A 21,048-nucleotide genomic window follows, 5' to 3' on the forward strand; every position below is an offset into this window, starting at 1 on the left:
GTTTTCATCTGAAAGCTTGAGATGTGTCTCCTGTAGGCAGCAGATCAATGGGTTTTGTTGTCTAAGCTAGTCTGTTAACCTGTGCCTTTTAATGCCTGAGTTCACTACATTGATATTCAATATTATTACATCCATCTGGGTTGGCTCTGTGATGTCATCTTGTACTTTATGTGTTGGGTGTTTTTCTACCTACTTTATCAGTTTGTGTTGTGTATATGTCTGTGGTTCATTCTTGCCTTCTTTCCATTGTTGAGCTAATGCTATCTTGGGGGCAGTTTTCACTTTGTCATCCTCTGGGTGGAGTTGTTCTATGTGATGGCCTCTTATTTGAGCATGGTGAGTGTTGATCTTCTAACCCATACTGGGTTGGCAAGGATCTTTTGTAGGGCTGGATTCCTTTTTATTCAGTCTTTGAGTTTTTCCTTGTCTGGGAAGACTCTTAATTCTCCATATATCTAATTCTTGATCTCCATCTATAGATAATTTGACTGGATATAGTATTCTTGGGTTTGCATTATTTTCCTTAAATTTTTGGAATATGTTACTCCACTCCCTCTTCGTCATCATGTCCATGGATAGGTCTGAACATATTCTTTTTTTCTTTTTTTTTTTTTTCAGGAGAGGGAGCCTTTTATTGGGTGAAGGACTACTTGAGGGGGATGAAACGCGAAGAATGGGTGGCCCCGATGCCGGGCCGGCCGTGCTTGACAGGCTTGTAAGTGATGGAGAACTCGCCCAGATAGTGGCCAATCATCTCCGGCTTGATCTCCACCTGGTTGAAGGTCTTCCCGTTGTACACGCCCACCATACTGCCCACCATCTCCGGGAGAATGATCATGTCGCGAAGGTGCGTCTTCACCACCTCCGGCTTCTCCATGGGCGGGGCCTCCTTCTTGGCTTTGCGCAGCCGCTTCAGGAGCGAGTGCTGCTTCCTCCGCAGGCCGCGGTTCAGGCGACGCCGCTGCCGAGCGCTGTACAGCTGCATCAGCTGCTCGTAGGACATGTCCAGCAGCTGGTCCAGATCCACGCCGCGATAGGTGAACTTCCGGAAAGTTCGCTTCTTCTTCTGCTCCACCTCCGCCATCTCGTCGGTGCTGTGGGAAAAGCCTGAACATATTCTTACTTGCTACCTTTATAAGTGACTATTTGTTTTTCCCCAGCTACCCTTATGATATTCTCCTTTCCCTCACAGTTGGATAATTTAACTATTATGTGTCTTGGTGACTTCTTTTTGGTATTTAGTGTGGCTGGTTGCCTGATTTTCATTTATTAAGCTGCGAAAGTTTTCCTCTAAGAATTCCTGCACTATTTTCACTGTTGATTTCTTTGTTGTGTCTTATTACGGTAGTCCACTTATTCTAATAATGCCCCTCTTCATAGCATCAGACATGGCTCTCAGGTTTTCTTCTGTTTCTCTGGTTGTCTTATTTGACTGCTTTTCCTGTTTGTTGAGGTATGCTTGCTTATCCTCTAGGTCACTGGTGCGTTTCTCTGCCTCTGCAAGTCTGTTAATTTGCGACTGGATTTTGTTATTTAATCCCTTAGGTCTTTTATTTCCCTTTGGTGCATTGCCTTTATTTCCTCTATAATCTAATCCCTTTTCTTTATTGCTTCCCTCATATCCTGTATGACTCCAAGCAGCATTCTGAAAATTTGTTTCTGTGGTAGGTCAATATCTGCTTCTTATCTGCACATCGTTAATTTCATAACTTATTGCGGCATTGCATTCTGTTTCTCCTGCTTTTTCATTGAGGCTGTTGGGGCTGGTTGCTGTTTATGTGCTGTTTTAGAGGAGCCCGGCTCCATCTTCCAGAGTCAAAGATCTCTGGGCTCTCTCGAGGGACTCATATGAGTGCTTCCATGAACTACTTACAGTAGCTGCACTCAGTGGTCAAGCTACAGCTGTATCTTTCTGAGGTTTCACTCACCCTAGCCAACCAGCATTCCTTTATTTGGAATGTGAGTTGGATTGTCCTTTCACAGGATGCTGGTCGGGTAGTTGTGGGCCCACAAGGATGGCGTTTCACTGAATGATCTCTCAGTAAGCCACAGTGGTGTGTCTCACAGGACTTGGAATGCCTTGGGTGGCATGTGGTATTTCCGTGGAGGGCTAGTGGTTGCACCCTCCTTGCTGAAAAGCACTGTAGATGACACGCAGAATTACCCTAGTTGGAAAGATTGCCGTGGAGATTCATTGGACCTTCCCTCAGCAGTGTGGAGCACCACAGACAGTGTTGGTGGGCATGCATGAGTTCCCCATGTCACTTGTAGGGTCTTGGTGTGTAGCTGGGAGTTCCTGCAGCATTTGAAGGGGAGAGCCCCCAGCTGCTTGGAGTATAGTGGAGGACGGGCATGATTTTCACAGCTGTGTGTAAAGCCAACAAGTGTGGATGGGAGCTCCCCCAACTGGGCTGTCAGAGTTTCCCTAGGCAGAGGGGATGGCCTGGAGGATACTAGTGGCTTGTGAAAGGAAAGAGAGCTGGAAGAAAATAAAAAGAGAGAAAGGATAAAACAAATACGAGAGCAAATATTAAAAAGCAAACTAAATCACACACAAAATGCAAAGACAAAACAAAAGTAAAAACAGAGTCCAATAAAACAACAAAAAAGAAAGGCTGAATCTGCCGAGACTGTGGTGGGAAAGAGAGAAGAGATAGAAGAGGAAAAAAGAAGAAAAAGCAAAAGAAGAAGAAATCAAAAAAAGAGAAGAAAAGAAAAAGATACCTGAGCCTCATGCTGTGTGTATCATCTTGTGATGTGTGGCAGGCTGAAGCTCTCTGCACTTGGTGCGCAGAGTTGCCCTAGGCAGAGGCAAGGATTTGGTAACCCACAGTGATATGTGGAAGGAAAGTGAGGGAAAAGAGAGGAACAGAAGAGAAAAAAGAAATGGAAAAAAAAGACATCAGAAAGAAAGAAAGATAAAATAAAAAGAAAGAAGGGGAAAAACACAACTGCTGTAAGATTGACTGTGGTGGCAAAGAGAAGAAATAGAGAAGAAAAAATAAGTAGCAAGGAGATCTCTGATCCCTGATCGTCTGAACGTGAGGCTGGAGGGAGTTAAGTCCTACCCCAAGGTGGCAGGTTGGTGTGCCCTTTTAGTGCAGGGTCCCACTGGTGCTGAGCGGAATTGCCCTAGTTGACAAGATCACTGTAGAGGACAGACTGAAGCTTTCTCAGCAGCATGGAGCACTATGGAGGGCTGTTACGGCTGCCTTGGGTGGTGTGCAGCACTCCCACAGAGGGCAGGCTGGAGTTCCCCCTGCAATTTGGGTGGCATTGCCCTAGGCAGAACATGGTGGCACAGAAGCCGGCAGTGGTGTATGAAAGGAAAGAGAGGGAGAGAAGAGGAAAAAGAGAGAAAAAGGGGAAAAAAAGTAAAAAAAGAGAAAAAACCAAAATCAAACAAAACTGGGCTCGCTGAGATTGACTGTGGTGGGAAAGATAGATGGGGAAGAGTATAAAGATAGAAGAAAAAGCATAGTAAGTAAGGAGATAACTGAGGTTTGATCACCTGACCATGCCTCAAGGTAGTAGGGTGCTGTGCCTGCTTGATGTAGATGCTGGGTGGAATTACCCTTGAAGGCAAGGTCACAGTAGAGTCCAGGCAGCAGTTCCTGCAGTGGTGTTGAGCACTGTAGATAACTAGTATAGCTGCCTTGTGCTGTATGCAACACTCCAGCAGGTGCAGGGAGTTCCCTCAGCCCCGTGTAGGACCCCAGGACAGGCAGGGGTTCCCCCAGTGACACAGATGATAGGCAGGACCTCCCCAGCTGCGTAGGATCACTGAGGGCAGACAGTTTCTCTCCCCCCCCACCCCACCAGTTAATTGTTCTAGCTTGTGCCAAGATCACTGATACCCTAATAGCTCAGAGGTTCCCCCCACCCACTGGTCAGGTATAATTGAATTGTTATTCTGAAACAGCTTGCTCCAGGGGGTCTTTGTTATGTTGAAAGTCTCTGGGCTCTGTAGCTAACTTCTAGCATTCCTCAGCATGGGCTTCCTTATTATGCTAATATATGTTAAAGGCCTCTTTCTATCAGTTTTCTTGGAGTTAAACAATGAGTTTGGGATTTGCAGTTTTTACTGACAAAATATTTTTCTCCGTTTTATATTTGGCTTATGAGGTGTCCTAATTTTGGGGCTGTCAACCTGATCCCCAGAGGAGGAATCTAGCTTTTCAGAGAGGTTGTTTTCTTCTCGGCCAACTGGAACTGAATTCACCCCCTTGACTGTCAGATAAATTTCCTTACATCCTTTCACTTGCTCCAAATCTATGGCTACCTGCAGGCTCCGGCCCCATGCTATGAGCTCAGGGCAGCTAACATCAAGGGGAGCTCTGTTGTGGGGTCCTGTGACTAGCTTTCAGAGGTTCTCCTTGAGTCTGGGATTATGTTTCCCTGGGCATCATCAGCCTGGGGAAATTGCTGCTCTCTGCTGAATTAAGGCGCTGGTCGCTGCTCGGCTAGAGTACATGAGCCCAGGACACTGAGTCTAGAATGTTATTGTGTTCTAGGTTCACTTTGTGAATGAAAATAAAAATAAATCGGGGCCCAGGACAGACCCTACGACCCGGACTCTAATTTCAGGACTCCGCCTCCCAGTCTCCTTCACCTTACCTCCCAATTTTCTGGTCTGGCAGCAGGAATTCTGGGTGGGTAAATCTAACTGGATGCCATCTTCCATGTCTCCCCCAATTGGAATTCCTTGAAGGTGTATGTATTGGACAGGGTTCTCTAGAGAGACAAACCAGATTGCTAGTAATTATATATAAATATATTTATAAAGATAGATATATAATTCAAGAAATAAACCGTTACATAATATACAGAAAGATAATACAAGAAATTAACAGTTAAATTTTAAAGCAGTGAGACACTAGCAGTCCTTCAAGTTTTGAGAGCTGCCAGGTGCCAGTCCCCTTCTGTAGAGAGAGCTGGGCTATATATACCCAGGCAGCAAACAGCAAGGCAGGTCCCCAACTGTCATCAACTGTCAGTCCCCAGCTCGAGATGAACATTCCAATCGTGTGGGCTTAAAGGGACCTCAACTTACAGCGACACAGTCCACAGGCTAGGTATCCCACAGGTAGTGTACCCCTTTAAACTGAGGCACAGAACAAGCAAGGTTAGGCTCACCGAGCCATTTATCCCTCTGCCCCTCAGTTAATCCTACTTGTGTTTTTCGGCCAGGCTGGCACAATAAACTATAGCAGTGTATTGTTATATTCCTATCATAGACAACATTGTACTGCTAGACTTATTTTGCAATAGTCTTTTCTGACAATGAATGCATCACTGTCCTCTGCATTGTTTCATTTCCAGCACAGTAAATCATATGATTTTCTGATGGGAAATGCCCATCAACAGTCCATTTAAGTTCACAATGTCTAGGGTATTGATCTTTATGTGTTCCATTTCATTGTTGATGACTTCCAATTTTCCCAGATTCATACTTCATACACTCAAGTTCCTGTCATTACTGATTTTTACAACTGTTTCTCCTTACCTTGAGTCCTGTCCCACAGGCCTTGCCTGGCTCACATTCCCACGGTCAACACCACTCTGAGAATTCAACCCTCCTCAGTCACATTTTGAGTGCCCACTGGCCCCAGGAGCCCATCCTCTAGAGCTGTCTCTGACAGCATTCTGTTTCTGTTCATCAGGTCTTCAGGGTCTGAGAATATTTCTGAGCTGTGATTAAAGTTTTCAGCAGCTTCTTCCTCTGAAGTGATAGCTGATTCCTTCTTCCTAGTTTGTTTTTAGTCTGGGAGCACTGTTGAAACCTGTTCACTATGGGTGACCTGGATGTCATTTGAAATACCAGTGACATCGCTTCCAGCATCACAGCGACACACACACCCGCACTGTAGGACCACTGACAGACAAGGGGTGGTACATAACTTTAGGATCATCAAAGTATTGTTTTATTCACTAAATTTGTGCCAGTTGATTAGAATAAGCCACAAAAAACTAATATAGGTAGCATTTGTCTAAGTAAGTGAGAATTTGTGGGATGGTGGTCTGTCTGATGAAAAGATAAGAATGAGCAAAACATTGGGACAAAAAACCCCACTAAATGCAAATAGTGAAGGACTTTATTTAGAGAAGTAATGAATGCTCATGATATTGAAGACATAAAATGCTAGGCTTAGAGACTCGTTTAATCAACAAATAACTCAGACTCAGAGATTTTAGAGCTAGGCCATCGTACATCTGTAAGAAAATGATAAGAATATTAATTTGGAATGATGCTTAGACAGATTGAGGAGGCAGATTGAGTAAGAGGTTGTTACAGTAAACATAATAACAGTTGAAACAATAACAAAGTAATGTTGTACACGCTAGCATTTGTTGTTTTCCTGCACTCTGTCCTAGGAGCTTGTCATTCATTACTTCACTGTGACTTGTCTGTCCAGTCTTGCAGGAAGACGCTGTTGCTTGTTTACCCTTTATTTTGCAAATGAGGAATGGAAGCTTAGAATGTCTGGTCAATTTTTCACAATTATACAGTTGTCACATGGTGGAGCTAGAACTGAAATTTCATTTCTGATGGAGTCCTGCCTCTTACCTATGTTCTTAAGATTTAAAACAAGAGTTGTATCTTTGAAACAAAATATGCACATTTGAAAAATTCTTCTGAGTTTCTATAATTAAGGTACACCTTTAGGGAGTGGATGGAATAAAGTAAATCACTGAAACTATGTGCCTCTGTTCCTTTGTTTTTCTCTTTTATTCCTTAGTTTTTAACTTGAAGAGGTTGATTCACATGATACTTTTACATTTAAATGCCATTTACTTGGATGTAAGTCTAAGATTTGGATGTAAGAGTTGTAAGAAAGGAGAAAAAGTGCGTTCTACATGGATTGTGTGAAAGTGCTAGCTACTATTGGGCCATGTCAGTAGCAAAACTGCCATCAAACACAGAAGCTTGCCCAATTGACAAATATTTACTGATCTCTGGTGATCAGGCAAAGGAGCCCCATGGCACTGTGGCTTTGATGTTGGGCTGTGAATGGCAAGCTTGGTTTTTCAAACCTAACAGCTGCTCCCAGGGGGAAAGATGAAACTGTTTCTGTAAGGATTTGCAGTTTTGCAAACTCTGTATAGGGTCCCTAGGAGTCAGAACGGACTCAATGGCAGTGGGGTGTATACATTTAGAAAGAATGAGCCCTGGTGGTCTAGCTGGGTAAGTCCTGGGCTGCAAACAGAAAAGGCAGTGGTTCAAACCTACCAGTTGCTCCATGAGAGGAAAATAAGGCTGTTTACTTTTATAAAGATTTTACAGTCTTGGAAACTTTAAGGCACAGTTCCGCGTGTTCAATAGGCTTGGAATTTACTTGAAGGCAGTGGGAGGTGGAGATAAAGTAGGCATATCAATTGTATTCTGCTGAACATTTAATATATGCTTGCTTTACCAAGGGTTCAAGTAGAAAGTAAATGTTTAGAAAATGATGATGGCAACATATATACAAATATGCTGGATACAATTGAGCTGTAAGAGCTCCCAATAAAATGATTAAATGTGTACATGTATATGTATAAATGCTTGCTCTCATTCTCTCAAATTATTTGTGTTCATGTGTGTGTTTGCATGTGTTTTAAATTAATAATTGATCCTAGTGATGCTATATTAAAAGGTACTTTAAGGCTCATGGGGTATGGTGAAAATTTGTTTTTAAAATGTACTTATTTTCTGCTCTAGTTAAATGAGCAACTAACTTTAAACACTGACCTTATTTGTAGAGGTAATAAGTAGTTAGCAATATATATGAGGGAATGTGTAAAAGCTCATGAAAAAAATCCGTTATCTTCTAATTATAGTTTTCCATGACCTTTTTGATATCTTCTTGCAGTTTAATTAATCTCTTCCTCTTTTCTTTCTTCTTCCTTTTCATCTATAAATTAGTGGTTTCTGGGTTCCAGATATCCCAAGCATTGGGGCGCTCAGAACATTGTAATAAAGGACACATATTTCTTTTCTCTAGTTGGGTAAAAAAGACACCTGGAAACTTATGTGAAAAGATTATATTTTCCAGCAAAGTGTGGTGAAGAAAGCAGATGGTGCCCGGCTATCAATTGGAAAATTGTCTGGTGTCTGAAAGGCTTGTTTCCAAACAAGCAGCCATCTAATTTCATTGTCAACTAAGTTCACATGGAAGAAGCACACCAGCTTGTGTGATCTAACAATGAAAATATCAAAATTTGAATACTATTTTATCTGATAGCCAGGCACCATCTAATTTCTTCACCACATTTTGCTATAGCATTCATATCTTCCATGTTTCTTTCCTGAGAGTATCAAGCAGGGCCATGATGTAAGAATGAATTGTTCTAAGTTAGAGCTAGGATTTAGTGCAAGCCCCAAACCCATTTCTGGATCTGTTTTAAAAAATTGTTATTAATTGTGAGTTAATATATACATAATATTATTCCATAGTTCAATCATGTTAAGCAGAATTGTACACTTACTTCCATAATCAGTTTTCAAACATACTTTTCCTTTCTGGACTCCTTGATATCATCTCCCTTTTACACACACACACCCCTACCTTATTCAGCTTGCTGTTTATCAAGCCTGACTTTCATTTGTCGAAAAACAGGAAAGCATGATTTTTTTAATTGTTTCTATTGGGTTTTCCAGTTTGTGAAAAGCAGGAGTAGTTTCATGGAGATAATAACTGATGCAAGGGTTTATAGGGGATGTAGAGATTAGGGGTGGGAATTAGGGAGGGTGAGGGAATTTTGGGAGTAAGCAATGAAGATGGGAGAGGGGAGGGATCACTAGAACTGGTTGTGATCACACAACTCATTTTAAAGGTAGTTTAACCATGGCACAGCGGGGGGGGGGGAGGAGCAGTTCTAAAATTGATTGTGGTAATGATTGCACAATTCTTCTAGATATGATTGAATGATTGCACTATTGGATTTTACGCTATGTGGATTAGGCGCCAATAAAAATGTAAAAGAAGGCTGTTATTATTATAACTAAAATGTAAATAAGTGTCCAGAGAGAGCTTTATATAAGATATGATCTTTAAACATTATCAGTTGGGGTTAAAAAGAGATTAAATATTGTCCTTTAAACATGCAAATACTTTCCAGATTTGAAAAGCTCAAAAAACACTTATTAATTACACATTATAATAGAAATTCTGGAGAGTGTGGTGAAAGGGGGAATTAACTTACTATCAGGTTTAATTGGAAAAAATTATCAGGTTAATTGGAAAAAAGAGAGGGGGAAGCTCAGAGACACTGGTTATTAATGACTTACAGTGAATTAGTTTATCAGTTGCTTTGTTTTATTACAAAGTTTGAAGTGAGGAAGATTGGAGGACATTAACAATAAAACTGAACAAATAAAGATTGATATCACAGGCATTAGTAGTCTGAAATGGATTGGAATTGGCCAGTTTGGGCTCAAGAATCATATAGTTCATTTTGCTGGGAATGGCAAATGGTGTCCAATGTATCATCAAAAAGAACATTTTAAGATCTACTTAGAAGTACAACACAATCTGTGATAGGATAATATCTATCTTATTACAAGTAGCTACCGAAAATGAAATAATTAAAACAATTGAACAAAAAATTCCAATGATCCGCTTGAAAAGAAGAAGTAAAGTCTCAAGGTGAACTGCAGAAAGACTGGAGTTAGAAGGTCAAAGAGGAAGAACATGTGCAGTGCATCCCAGGTTGAAAGAATTGAAGAAAGAAATCCAAGTCTCAAGTTGCAATATTGCAAGAGAATATGGACAAAATATCGAGCAAGGCCAGAAGCATGAAAGGAAGATGACAAATTTAAGCAGAGTCACTGTACTGAAAAGAATTGGTTGATATGTAACCGTTTCCCGAGGTATCATATGACCAAGAAGCAATGGTACAAATGAAGGAAAAAGTCCTAGCTATCACTGAGGCATTAGCCTTTGCTGAAAGCACTTGGACCACTTGCTGATGAAGATCAAGCACTGTAGCTTTTAGTATAAATCACAGCTCAAGGTAGAGAAACAAAAAGTCCTCACAACTGGACCAATAGAGAATACCGTGATAAATGGATAAAATACATTTTTTCATTTTACTAGGATTCCCCAATCAATACCCATGAATGTAGTATTAAGAAATAAAAAAAATTGTCTTGCATTGGGTAAGTCTGCTGCAAACAACCTCATTAATGGGTTAAAAAGCAAAAGATGTCACTTTGAGAGCTTAGGTGCACCTGATCCATGTCATGTTATTTTCAGTGGTTTCAGACACATATCCAAGCTAGACAACAGGTAAGGAAGACCTAAGACTTGATTACTCTGAATTAGAGTGTTAGTGAAGATTCTTGAATATATTTTGGACTGTCAGAAGAATCAACAAATATGTCTTGGAAAAAGTACAGCCAGAACGCTCCTCACAAGTGAGGATGGCGAGACTTTGATTCATTTACTTTGGCTATATCAGCAAGCGGGACCAGTACCTGAAGAACATGCTTGGTAAAGGGGGGCCAGCCAAAGAGAGGCAGACCCTCATGAGATGCACTGGCACAGTGACTGCAAACTGAGCTCAAACAGCTACAGTTGTGGAGAAGGCACAGGACTGGGAAAGGGTTTGCTCTACTTTGAGTTGGAGCTGACAGAATGAAAACTAGCAACAATAATAACAGTAGATTCATGTAACCACTGTTATAATAAAAATATAGATCTATTAAACTAAAATGAATCAAACCCATTGCCGTCAAGTTGATTCCAATTCCTAGCACCCCTGTAGGACAGAGCAGAATTGCCCCGAAGGGTTTCCATGACTGTAAACTTTTTATGCGGAAGCAGACTCCCACGTTGTTCTCCAAGGCACCTCTGTGAGTTCAAACTGCAGGTCTTTCAGTTAGCAGCAGAGCGCTTAACTAGTGAGCCACCAGCACTTTTACAGAACAGTTAAATCACCAAAGAGCTCCATCATGTACTGATGGTCACGAATTTTCTCCTGCCCCGCAATCCCTGTCCCTGCTCTCTGGCAAGTGCAATATGCTCTCCATCTCCATTGTTTGGTCACTTTGAGAATGTTGCATTAAGGGGATCATGCAAAAGCCAACCTTTTGAAGCTGACTTTTATCTCCCACTCACCACGTGTCATGCTTTTAGGCTGTTGCACGTATCAATCATTAATTCTTTTTTTTTTTTTTAGAGTGAGTGAGTGTGAGAGAGAGTGAGTGTGAGAGAGTGAGTGAGAGAGTGTGAGTGAGAGAGTGTGAGTGAGAGTGAGTGTGAGTGTGAGAGTGAGAGAGTGAGTAAATGTGAGAGTGAGTGAGTCCAATCATTAATTCTTTATTATCGAGCAGGATTACATTGCAGAGATGTATCAAACATTGTTCACCAATTTATAAATTTAAATACATTTGGGTTTCCAGTTTTTTACTATTTAAAATAAGGGTGTTTTGCATATAATTTTTAAGGTATACATAAACTTTAATTTCTAACTTTATTTTTAAAATGTAAAATATTAAAACTTTGCTTTCCTTCAAAAATTTCTTGGCATTATATTGGTTCTATATTCTAAAATTTTAAATACTTTTTTCAGTATTGCTGTTGGTAACTTGATCTGTGACATTTTGTATAATGTAGTAAATCTTTATATAAAATATATTACTGAATGCATTGTGTACTGTTCTGGACAGTTTTTAATCAGCACTGTGCTGTTGATACCTCATCTTTCATTAATAATGAAAACTAGTGATGAAAAGAGGTTCCTGGTGACCCTTCTATTTCCTTAAAAGCCCATCAAAAGTAAATTGAAACAGTGCCTTTAGCAAACCTTTCTCTTTTTCTCTCTTTTATAGAAACCCTTATCTTTCTATTGCTCTTTGGATGCTGTAGCAAACAGGTAACATTTGGAAATGACGGGCATCCTTACTGATATAGTTCACAGGCACAGCACTGTCATGTCTTAAGTAGGAAAGGGGTCCTCGGGTCCTAGCGCACACAAAGGCGAGGAGCTACTGTAGTCCCAGACGTCCTTAACTCTACTCGGAACTTCATCTTCAGGAGGCTGCCAGTAGGAATAGCTGATCCAAGAGATTCAGTAAATTGAAAAGCTAAGCGACAGTTTCCAGGGCTTAACCTTTTAATTTTTGTGATTTCATCCGAATAAAACACATTGTGTGAATTTATGTCAGTAGCGCTAAATTGACTGCGCACTGCCACGCACTCGTTTCTATCAGTACAGGAGATGACTTCAAGAGTGAGTGGACGTTCTCCTCGTCCTGCCCTATTGACCCGGTCAAAAGCAGAAGGAGGCTGGTGGGGATGACTCCTGCTATCGTCGGAACAGGGTCTACATAACACACATCCCCCACACAATGATATTTTAATTCTGAGGAAAGATTTTTAGAAATATTAAAAACATCTAAAAAACTGCAACACTATTAAAAAACAGGGAAGGTTAAATAGAAAGGGGGAACTTATTATACGGATCTACATATACTTTCCTCCCTGGGGGATGGACGACAGAAAAGTGGGTGAAGGGAGACATCGGGCAGTGTCAGATATGACGAAATAATAATTTATAAATTATCAAAGGTTCATAAGGGAAGGGGGGCAGGGAGTGAGGGGCAAATGAGGAGCTGATATCAAGGGCTCAAGCAGAAAGCAAGTGCTTTGAGAACGACGATGGCAACAAATGTACAAATGTGCTCGACGCAATGGATGGATGAATGGACTGTGATAAGAGTTGTACGAGCCCTCATTCAATAAAATGATTTAAAAAACAAAACAAAACATCTATTAACGTACTGCTGATCAAAGATGCAAATTTTGCAGATGGATCTAGGCACAGATCTTCCTTCTTCTACTTGCGAGCTGGGAGACTGGAGGCAAGTCAGTTACTTACTAGTGAGCCAGGCTTTTCATCTGCAAGATGAGGAGCATCATGGCATTTACCATATAAGACTATGGATATCGAATTATAATAATTTATGTAAAATGCTTAGCTATGCCTGACACTTAATAAGATTTCCTAAGTAGAAATGAATTTTTTTTCATTTTATTAGGGGCTCATACAACTCTTATCACAATCCATACATATATATACATCAATTGTATAAAGCACATCCATACATTCTTTGCCCTAATCATTTTCAAAGCATTTGCTCTCTACTTAAACCCTTTGCATCAGGTCTTCTTTTTAGTAGAACTGAATATTACTGACAAACATTCCGTCCTTCTGTGACTCATTGTCGCTTCCAGCTCGCTTTATCTCTTAAATAGAACAGATGATCCAGAAATAGAGGGCCTCTACATTGATTCAGGACACTGGGTTTAGTTTGGTCCTTCATTGTAGGCTATTTTACTTTGGACAGGCAGATGGACTTGCATGGTCCTCAAATTGTTTTCTTTGGCTCAATTGTTGAGAATAGGGTAGGAATAAATTAAGGAGGGATGTAGAGACCTTGCCTCATCCAGGTAGCATCCAGTCAAGAAAAGGGAGTGGCGACATTTCATTTCAGAATTGGCATCTGTTTATCTCTTCAGGTAAGTATTCACACATTATTAGCTACATCTGCTCTTACGTGGGGTCTCAGTTTTATCTTCGGCCCCATCAGCCATCTTTGGTTTGTTAAAGCCATTGGAGGGCCTCGTGCTTATTTCTGACACCTTATCCAAAACGAAGCATTGCTTCTCTTCATTCTCAGTAGATGTGATGATACAGGCTTAAAAGGCTTTCTGAAGAAAACATATTAGCCAGGATTCAGGAATGTGGACCCAATGGCATTTACATTTCAAATAGAAAGCCAAGATTTGAAGTTTATGTTATTATTGCTCTCCGAGAAAACTCTAGCTCTCCTGCTTTTTGCTTTCAGGCTATCCTTATCTATTTTTTTGTGTGTGGACTGGGTAAGTTCTGAAAGGAATTTGACTCAGTTTCTCATTTACCTCTCCTATTTTCCAGAAGAAAGAGATACTACCCAAGGGTATTGTGTGTGTGAATTAAATGAAGATATAGAAAGCAGATCATCAGTTTTACATTCAACACTTTATAGTACATTTTGTTTCATCTCATTGATTGTAATCTCTTCAGGATAACATCACGTATCCCACTTCTCTGTGTTTCTTGTTTCCTTTCCTCTTTCTTTTCTAACCCTTTTAAACATTGCCTTTTGATCTCAACTGGCCTATTATTCAAGGTGTACATACCTGTACATACCTCACTCACATTGTACTTCTCCATGTAGACCTGTACATTGGTTGACTGAAAATTGAGACTGGAGAGAAGTCGAGGTAGAGAGGGGTGAGTTCAGTTTTAGACGTGATGGGTGACTAACAGCCGTAGTCTCAGGCTCCACCAATCTCTATCCAATCAGTAAGACTCAGCTCTTATATGATTTTTGAGTCCCCTTCCCCTCCACCCCTGCCTCACAATTTATCCCACTCTATCCAGGACCTTTTAATGCAATCCACTTCAGAGCAGTTGTTATTGATAGTCAGGTACCATCTAGCTCTTCTGGTCTCAGAGTTGTGAACATGTTTATGCGTTCCATTAACTCATTGGACTGTTTTTCTGTCTTTGATTTTTATCAATCTTCTTTACTATGGGAAGGGAGACAGAGAGTTATACCTTAGATGTTCCTACAGGAGCTTTTATTACCCGAATCACTACTCACCAAAGTAGCATGTGGAATGTGTCTTGTGAATTATGTCTTTGTGAAGTAAGTTGACCTTTGTGAAGTAAGTTGACCTTGTGAAATATGTCTTTGTGAAGTATGTTGACCTTGTGAATTATGTCTTTGTGAAGTATGTTGACCTTCATGTCCTCAAGACTATGATCATGAGTCTCCAGGCACAGTGATTCATCCCCCAATTTACTAAATTAATTAGAGCTGTTCATAATTCCAACTCTAAATGAGTAATTACTCTTGGTATATTATGCCAAGATTATAAATTTTGGTTATTATTAGTATTATCTTTTCTGTCTCACACAGAAGTCCTATGATCCTGTTATTCCCGTCATCCATCCCTATTTTAGTGCTATCCAGTCTCAAGGAATGACTCACCCACATCACAAACTCATGTGAATGTCAGGACTTGAGCCCATGACTTATCAGTTTTATGACTTAATTCTTAAAGATACACTTTCAGGAGAGCAAGATCGTCAGGAGAGCAAGATCCAGTCCAGAAGGGTATGCAGTGCACCGTTTGCTTCAAATGAAATGAAATGACATTGAGTCTGCTTTTTGAGCCTCTCACTGGGAATACCACTGAAACCACATGAGGCATTAAGTTTACTTTATACAGTTTTCTCCCATCCTAGCCAAACTGTCGAGAAGAACTTGCTGAAAGGAAGCTTTGTGTAAACATAAGTAAAATCCCTATCACTCACAGTTTTCCTTCGCTTTTCTCTCCAACGCAATGCTGGTTCTTGGCTTGTGTTGCTGTCCAGCTGCCTGGAATCCAGCACAGGAGGCAGAAGCTGGGCTGTGATCCAGAGCAGGGTTCCTTTCTGGGTCACTTTCATACAATTTTACACATTGAAAGCAGGCATTTTTCCCCCCTCTGGCCAAACAAGAGGACTGCTTAGTGTCTTGCCTTCCTTTAGTGTCACTTCAGGCAGGCTTAGTATTTTTCATCTGACAAGACTTACTCTGAGTCATTAATAATGTATTCTCTATATTTAGTCGTTTGGTCAGTTTTTTTTTTTAATTTTACAGTTCATCCTTTGAGATGTTCAAACATACTTCTCTATGAAGCTCCTCTTTTTGATTGAAATCAGCTTTTACTTCATCTGCTTCAAAAGGTTCTATGCTGTGACTGTTAGGTGCTGTCAAGTCGGCTCCAGCTCTTAGAGACCCTCTACAGGACGCTGTACAAAACTGCCTGGTCCTGGGCCAGCCTCACAATTGCGCTATTTGATCTCATTGTTGTCACCCCTATGCCAGTTCATAATACCAAGGGTATTCCTCTGTCTTGCTGTTCTTCTAATTTATCAAGCATAACGTTCTTTTCCCGGGACTGGTCTCTCCAGATAATATGTCCAACGTGTGTGGGATGAAGTCTTGCCTTCCTTACTTCTAAGGCATATTCTGGCTGCACTTCTAAGATAGATTTGCTTGTTTTGCTGAAGCCCTTGGTTCTGCCAATATTCTCTGCTAGTACCATACTTCAAGTGCATGCATTTTCTTATAAAATGGCTCCCCAAACCAAAACTCACCACCATCCATTTGATGCCAACCCATAGTGACCCTTTAGAACAGGAGAGAACTGTCCCTGTGAGTTCCAGAGACTGTAACTCTTAAAAAAAAATCATTTTACTGGGGGCTCATATCACAGTCCATCCATCCATCCATTGTGTCAAGCACATCTGTTCATTTGTTTCCCTCATCATTCTCAAAACATTTGCTTTCTACTTGAGCCCCTGGTATCAGCTCCTCATTTTTTCCTCTCCCTACCTCCCCCCTGATAATTTATAGATAATTATTTTTCCTTGTCTTACTCTGATTGTTTTAGTCTTGGTGCTTTAGAGAAACAAATTCACAGAAACTCATGTAGAAGAGAGAGTTTTATATAAAGGTTAAGTGCTGATTAAGAAAACATCCCAACCCAGTGCTGCCTAAACCTACAAGTTGAACATTAACCCATTAGCCCATATGTCCAACACCAATCCACAAAGTCCTCCTCCATCTCACAAAACACATACTATGATGCTGACTGAAGGAGGAAAGCCGAATCAGTGAATGTGTAAGCATCTCAGTTCTGGCAAGGGTCACCCTATGACTGCTCCAGCACCCAGGGCTGCATCGGGGTAGGTCCATGTGACTTCTCCTTGGGGATGTCTCGCAGGAAGTGAGCCTTGCCAACTAAAGCAGGGAACTGGCTAAGGCAGCCGCACCCTGGTCTGACCACCACAAAGCAAGTGACCAGAGAACTCAAAAGGCGAGGCTCACCAAGCCATTTATCCCTCCGCTTTCAATTAACTCCACATGTGTTTATTGGCCTGGTTGACACAATAAACTTTTAACTAACTCATTGACCGATGAGGAGACTGCAACTCTTTAGAGGAGTAGAAAGCCCCAGTTTTCTCTTGAGGAACAGCGTGTGGCTTCAAACTGTTGCTGGAAATCCAACAGTGGAGAATTTGATTAACTTCAATGATTGTGCATCTATATTTTATCTTATGGAGCCGCCATTTTGTATGCTCGACTTTTCAATGTTTGCTGATTTGGGAAACTTGTAGTACTGTGTGAGTGATTTACCTTGCCTCATGTTTTGAAAATATATGTCATTTAAATAAAATATATAAATTTAAATGAACTACATAAGGTGAGAATTTTAAGGAATTAAAAAAAACCCACTCAAATTATTGAATTAAAATTTATTATCAAAGAGACTCCTATTACAGTTTAGAGGACAAGAAGGAAATAACTGGTCACTTATGTAAGTTGAGTCTGTTCCTGGTATTTCTTTTCAGTAAGCTCATTTGCTCCAGCCCAGTTCTACTATATGTTAACTAGTATGTCTTTATAATGTATGTTAATATCTAGCAGGGCTATTTGCTCAAAATATTCCTCAAATGGTAGTTGCCAGAGGTCAGGAATGGGAGAGTAGATGTGTCTCCAAAAAGGAATAGGAGGGCTTTGTGTGGTGATGAAATGTTCTGTAAATATAAATATTGTGGTTCTCATATCCTACTGTAGTTCTGCAGCAGTTACCAGTGGCTCAACTGATAACTTTGTGTCTTACACCTGCATATTGACAGACAATTATATAATATATATAGTTAATACAAAGTTTAGAGATAATGTATATGTCATTGTATATATGCAGGGATACCCCCCAAAACCAGAAAAAAGTCCCGCTGGGCGAAGCTTTCATAGTATGCGTTTTTCCTGCTAGGTGAGCGATCATCGGCAAATCACTCAGTTCGGACACTGTGGCGTCACCTGGGAAGGTTCTCTCTGGTCATAGTGAATTTTTTCATGAGAGCAGTTTCACACAAACCTTCCCAAAGAGTTAATTGTAAGAGTTGTAATTGAGCATTTGAAGTTCCTGGAGACACGATTTCAGAAATACAACCTTTCAAATTTCGATAAAAAAACCCAAACAAAATTTGGTTCATAAGCCATACTCAAATGAGATAAAAAAAAAAAGTCTGTCATCTGTCATTAAAAGTCCAAGGAGAATTTTCAAATTTGTGAAATAACACAGTTTAAAAATTTTTAAATTTATTTTGATTTTAAAAGAAAAGTATATTCTACATAGTTGCAAAGTCCATCACATCAAATGAAACCACTAACAAGTATCCCATTATTCCCCCGTCCCCCATAAATATGGTTCTTTTCCCATCCTGCGTTCCTCCCTAGTTTCCTGTCCTTCCTCGCTCCCCGCCCCAGCTCTGTCCCTGGTCTCCTGGTAGTCTTCAAAGTCTTATCTTTAAGTGTGGAAACACTTTTCTTTTCCTTTGTTTTCTCCCCCCTTATAATAGCAGTGTCATTAAATACTTGTCTTTGTAAGATTGACTATCTCTGCTAAGCATAATATTTTCTCAGTTTCCAACAATTTCTGAAAAGCCCTAAACATGCTTCTGACATTTATATTTATGTGAAGCTGTGTTCTCAGCATTGATAATTATAAAATGAAAATATCGATCAACTCTGAAAAAATGTTGAAGATGCTCTATACTGTGCAGTGTCAAGCATCTTGCCACGATTTGATTCTCTGGGTCAAAATAAAGAAGCACATCTATCTCATTAGTTCACAAATTCATTTTCATCTTTAATAAGTGGTAAAATATGTATACACGATTATTGTTTAAAACTAATTTTTATAATTTATTATCAGTAAATGTTTGATTTGTATGCTGATTTTATATACCTATATACCCAGGGTTTCTTACAAATTTCATTAGCGAGAAGTCTGACAAATGATAAAAGTTTAAGAAGCCCTAGTTCTGAGAAGAGAACATTGAACTTGAGAGTTTTTAATAAAGAATTATGTTTAGGATTATTTGCTTAGCTGACTGTCCTAGGATATATTAGTTTCTCCTACCTAATACTGTAAACATACAAATGTGATGGAAATGAGTTATAATTAGAGTTTGTAAATCTTCCTTTAGCCTATATGTGAATGGATTAGCTAAAAGATGATTTAGAAATTGCCCAGAATAATAGGATTTTGTTTTAAGTCAACGTAGACTAAGAGGGTTTGGAAAAATCAAGCCCCACTCAGGGTCTTGAGTGTCAGGACCTTTGCACTTTAAAAAGACATTCGACTAGCCCAGAAATGCTGAAGGAACACACACACACACACACACACACACACACATCTATCTATCTATCTATCTATCTATCTATCTATCTATCTATCTATCTATCTATCTATCTATCTATGCCAGGTTGTTTAGAGAAACAAATTGGTGACATTCATCTATGTACAAGAAAGAACTTTACATTAGGAAGTAACTACATCAAGAAGGCACCCCAGCCTAGTCCAACTCCGTTCTGTAAGATCAGATGCTAGCAAGGCCATCTCCAGACTCAGAACAGCACAAAGGTGAAGTATGAAGGAGGGAGATCACAGGGTGGCTGGTGTAGTCTTCTGGATCTAAGGTTGGTGGAAACATGGCAAGGTGCTGCTAGCTCTCTGGGTTGTATGGCCCACATGGGGCACCCCTGTAGGCAGACATAGGGCCCTAGTGAAGTCCGTTGAGGAGGAAGGTGAAATGGCAGTTCCCAGAGTCCCTCACTCTCATATAAAATACCACACCCTGAAGGAGATGTCATTATGCTACACTCCTAGCCAGGAGTGTCTAGTTGACATGAAATCATCTAACTACCACAATATACATATATGTGAAAATTGTTGAACACTATTATTATTATTACATACAAGTAAAATTTTGCTGAAAATAACTCCACATGGGTGCAGAGTACATTAGCAAGGACCTGTCAGAAATTCAAGCTGGATTCAACGTAATACTTGGTATAAGGGATAGTGTTGTTGACATTGGGTGGATCTTGGTTTAAAGCAGAAAATACCAGGAAGATATTTAGTTGTAACCAGAAGAACTCGATGATATCTAGCTACTATTACCAACTACTCTGACAGGGATCACATTAGGAGGTTCTATATTAAAATGAGAGGAAAATATTGGATAAACCTGAAAATCATAAAAAAAAGGACAGAGTAACTGCTTGGGTAGCGAAAGGAGGAACTCCAGAGACTATAGTCCTTAGTTACATTCAGGCCTGGAAATGGACTCACCGTTATGGCTCAAACTTCAGTCAAACAAGGGATGAATCCACAGTGGGACCCACGCTGTGGAGGCATGCCCACTTCAGAGTAATCAACCGTGATCAAAAGGACATAATTTTCCCAAGGACAGAATTGATAATGGCTAGGTGAAAAGGAGGAATTGAAATTGGAAACACGGCGAGAAAGCGTGATAAAGGATATTACATTGTGGGTATTGCTATCAATGATATGAAAAATATGTCATATGAATTGCTGAATGGGAAACTCATGCTATATAAGCTTTTGTCCAATTCACAATAAAAATCTTTAAAAAAAGATACTTACCCGTGTATTATTGAGTATGTATAAATGTTCAATGCTGTGGATTTTAGCAAATTACGGATAACTTTGCAAAGAGTGGACATTCCAGAACATCTCATTGTGTTCATGCAGAACCTGTATGTAGACGCAGAGTCAGTTGGTTCAAACAGAACAAGGGGATATTATATGGTTTAAAATCAGGGGAGGTGTGTAACAGGGTTGGCTCTGCTCATCATACTTATTCATAAGCTGAGCAAATACGCTGAGAAGTCGGATCATATGAAGAGTGGGAATCAGAATGGAGGGGGATTAATAACCAACTTGGGGAATACAGAGTATATACCTTGCTGGCTGATAGTGAAGGATCTTAAAACATTTATTGATGAAAATGAAAGATTACAGCTTTCAGTATGGATTACACTCAACATAAAACACAACTTCTCCACTAGACCATGAAGCAGCATCACTACAGAGAGAGGTTGAAGCTGTCATGCGGTTCGTTTGAGTTGGAGCCGATGCCCGAGGGAGC

At 40.2% G+C, this 21,048-nt stretch overlaps 1 protein-coding gene across 1 annotated transcript; it reads right to left on the minus strand.

Annotated features, from left to right (window-relative positions):
• Positions 1 to 590: 590 nt before the first annotated feature.
• Positions 591 to 1,099, minus strand: LOC142436292 (small ribosomal subunit protein uS19). Its single transcript, XM_075540046.1, has one exon. It carries the CDS (start codon positions 1,082 to 1,084, stop codon positions 647 to 649), a length of 438 nt encoding a protein of 145 aa, XP_075396161.1. The 5' UTR covers positions 1,085 to 1,099; the 3' UTR covers positions 591 to 646.
• Between the last annotated feature and the right edge of the window lie 19,949 nt (positions 1,100 to 21,048).

Source organism: Tenrec ecaudatus, chromosome 1 (assembly GCF_050624435.1).
Source record: "Tenrec ecaudatus isolate mTenEca1 chromosome 1, mTenEca1.hap1, whole genome shotgun sequence".
Lineage (NCBI taxonomy): Eukaryota > Metazoa > Chordata > Mammalia > Afrosoricida > Tenrecidae > Tenrec > Tenrec ecaudatus.

Coding starts and splice junctions, on each gene's coding strand:
- LOC142436292 (XM_075540046.1), bottom strand. CDS start 1,084: ATGGCGGAGGTGGAGCAGAAGAAGAAGCGAACTTTCCGGAAGTTCACC.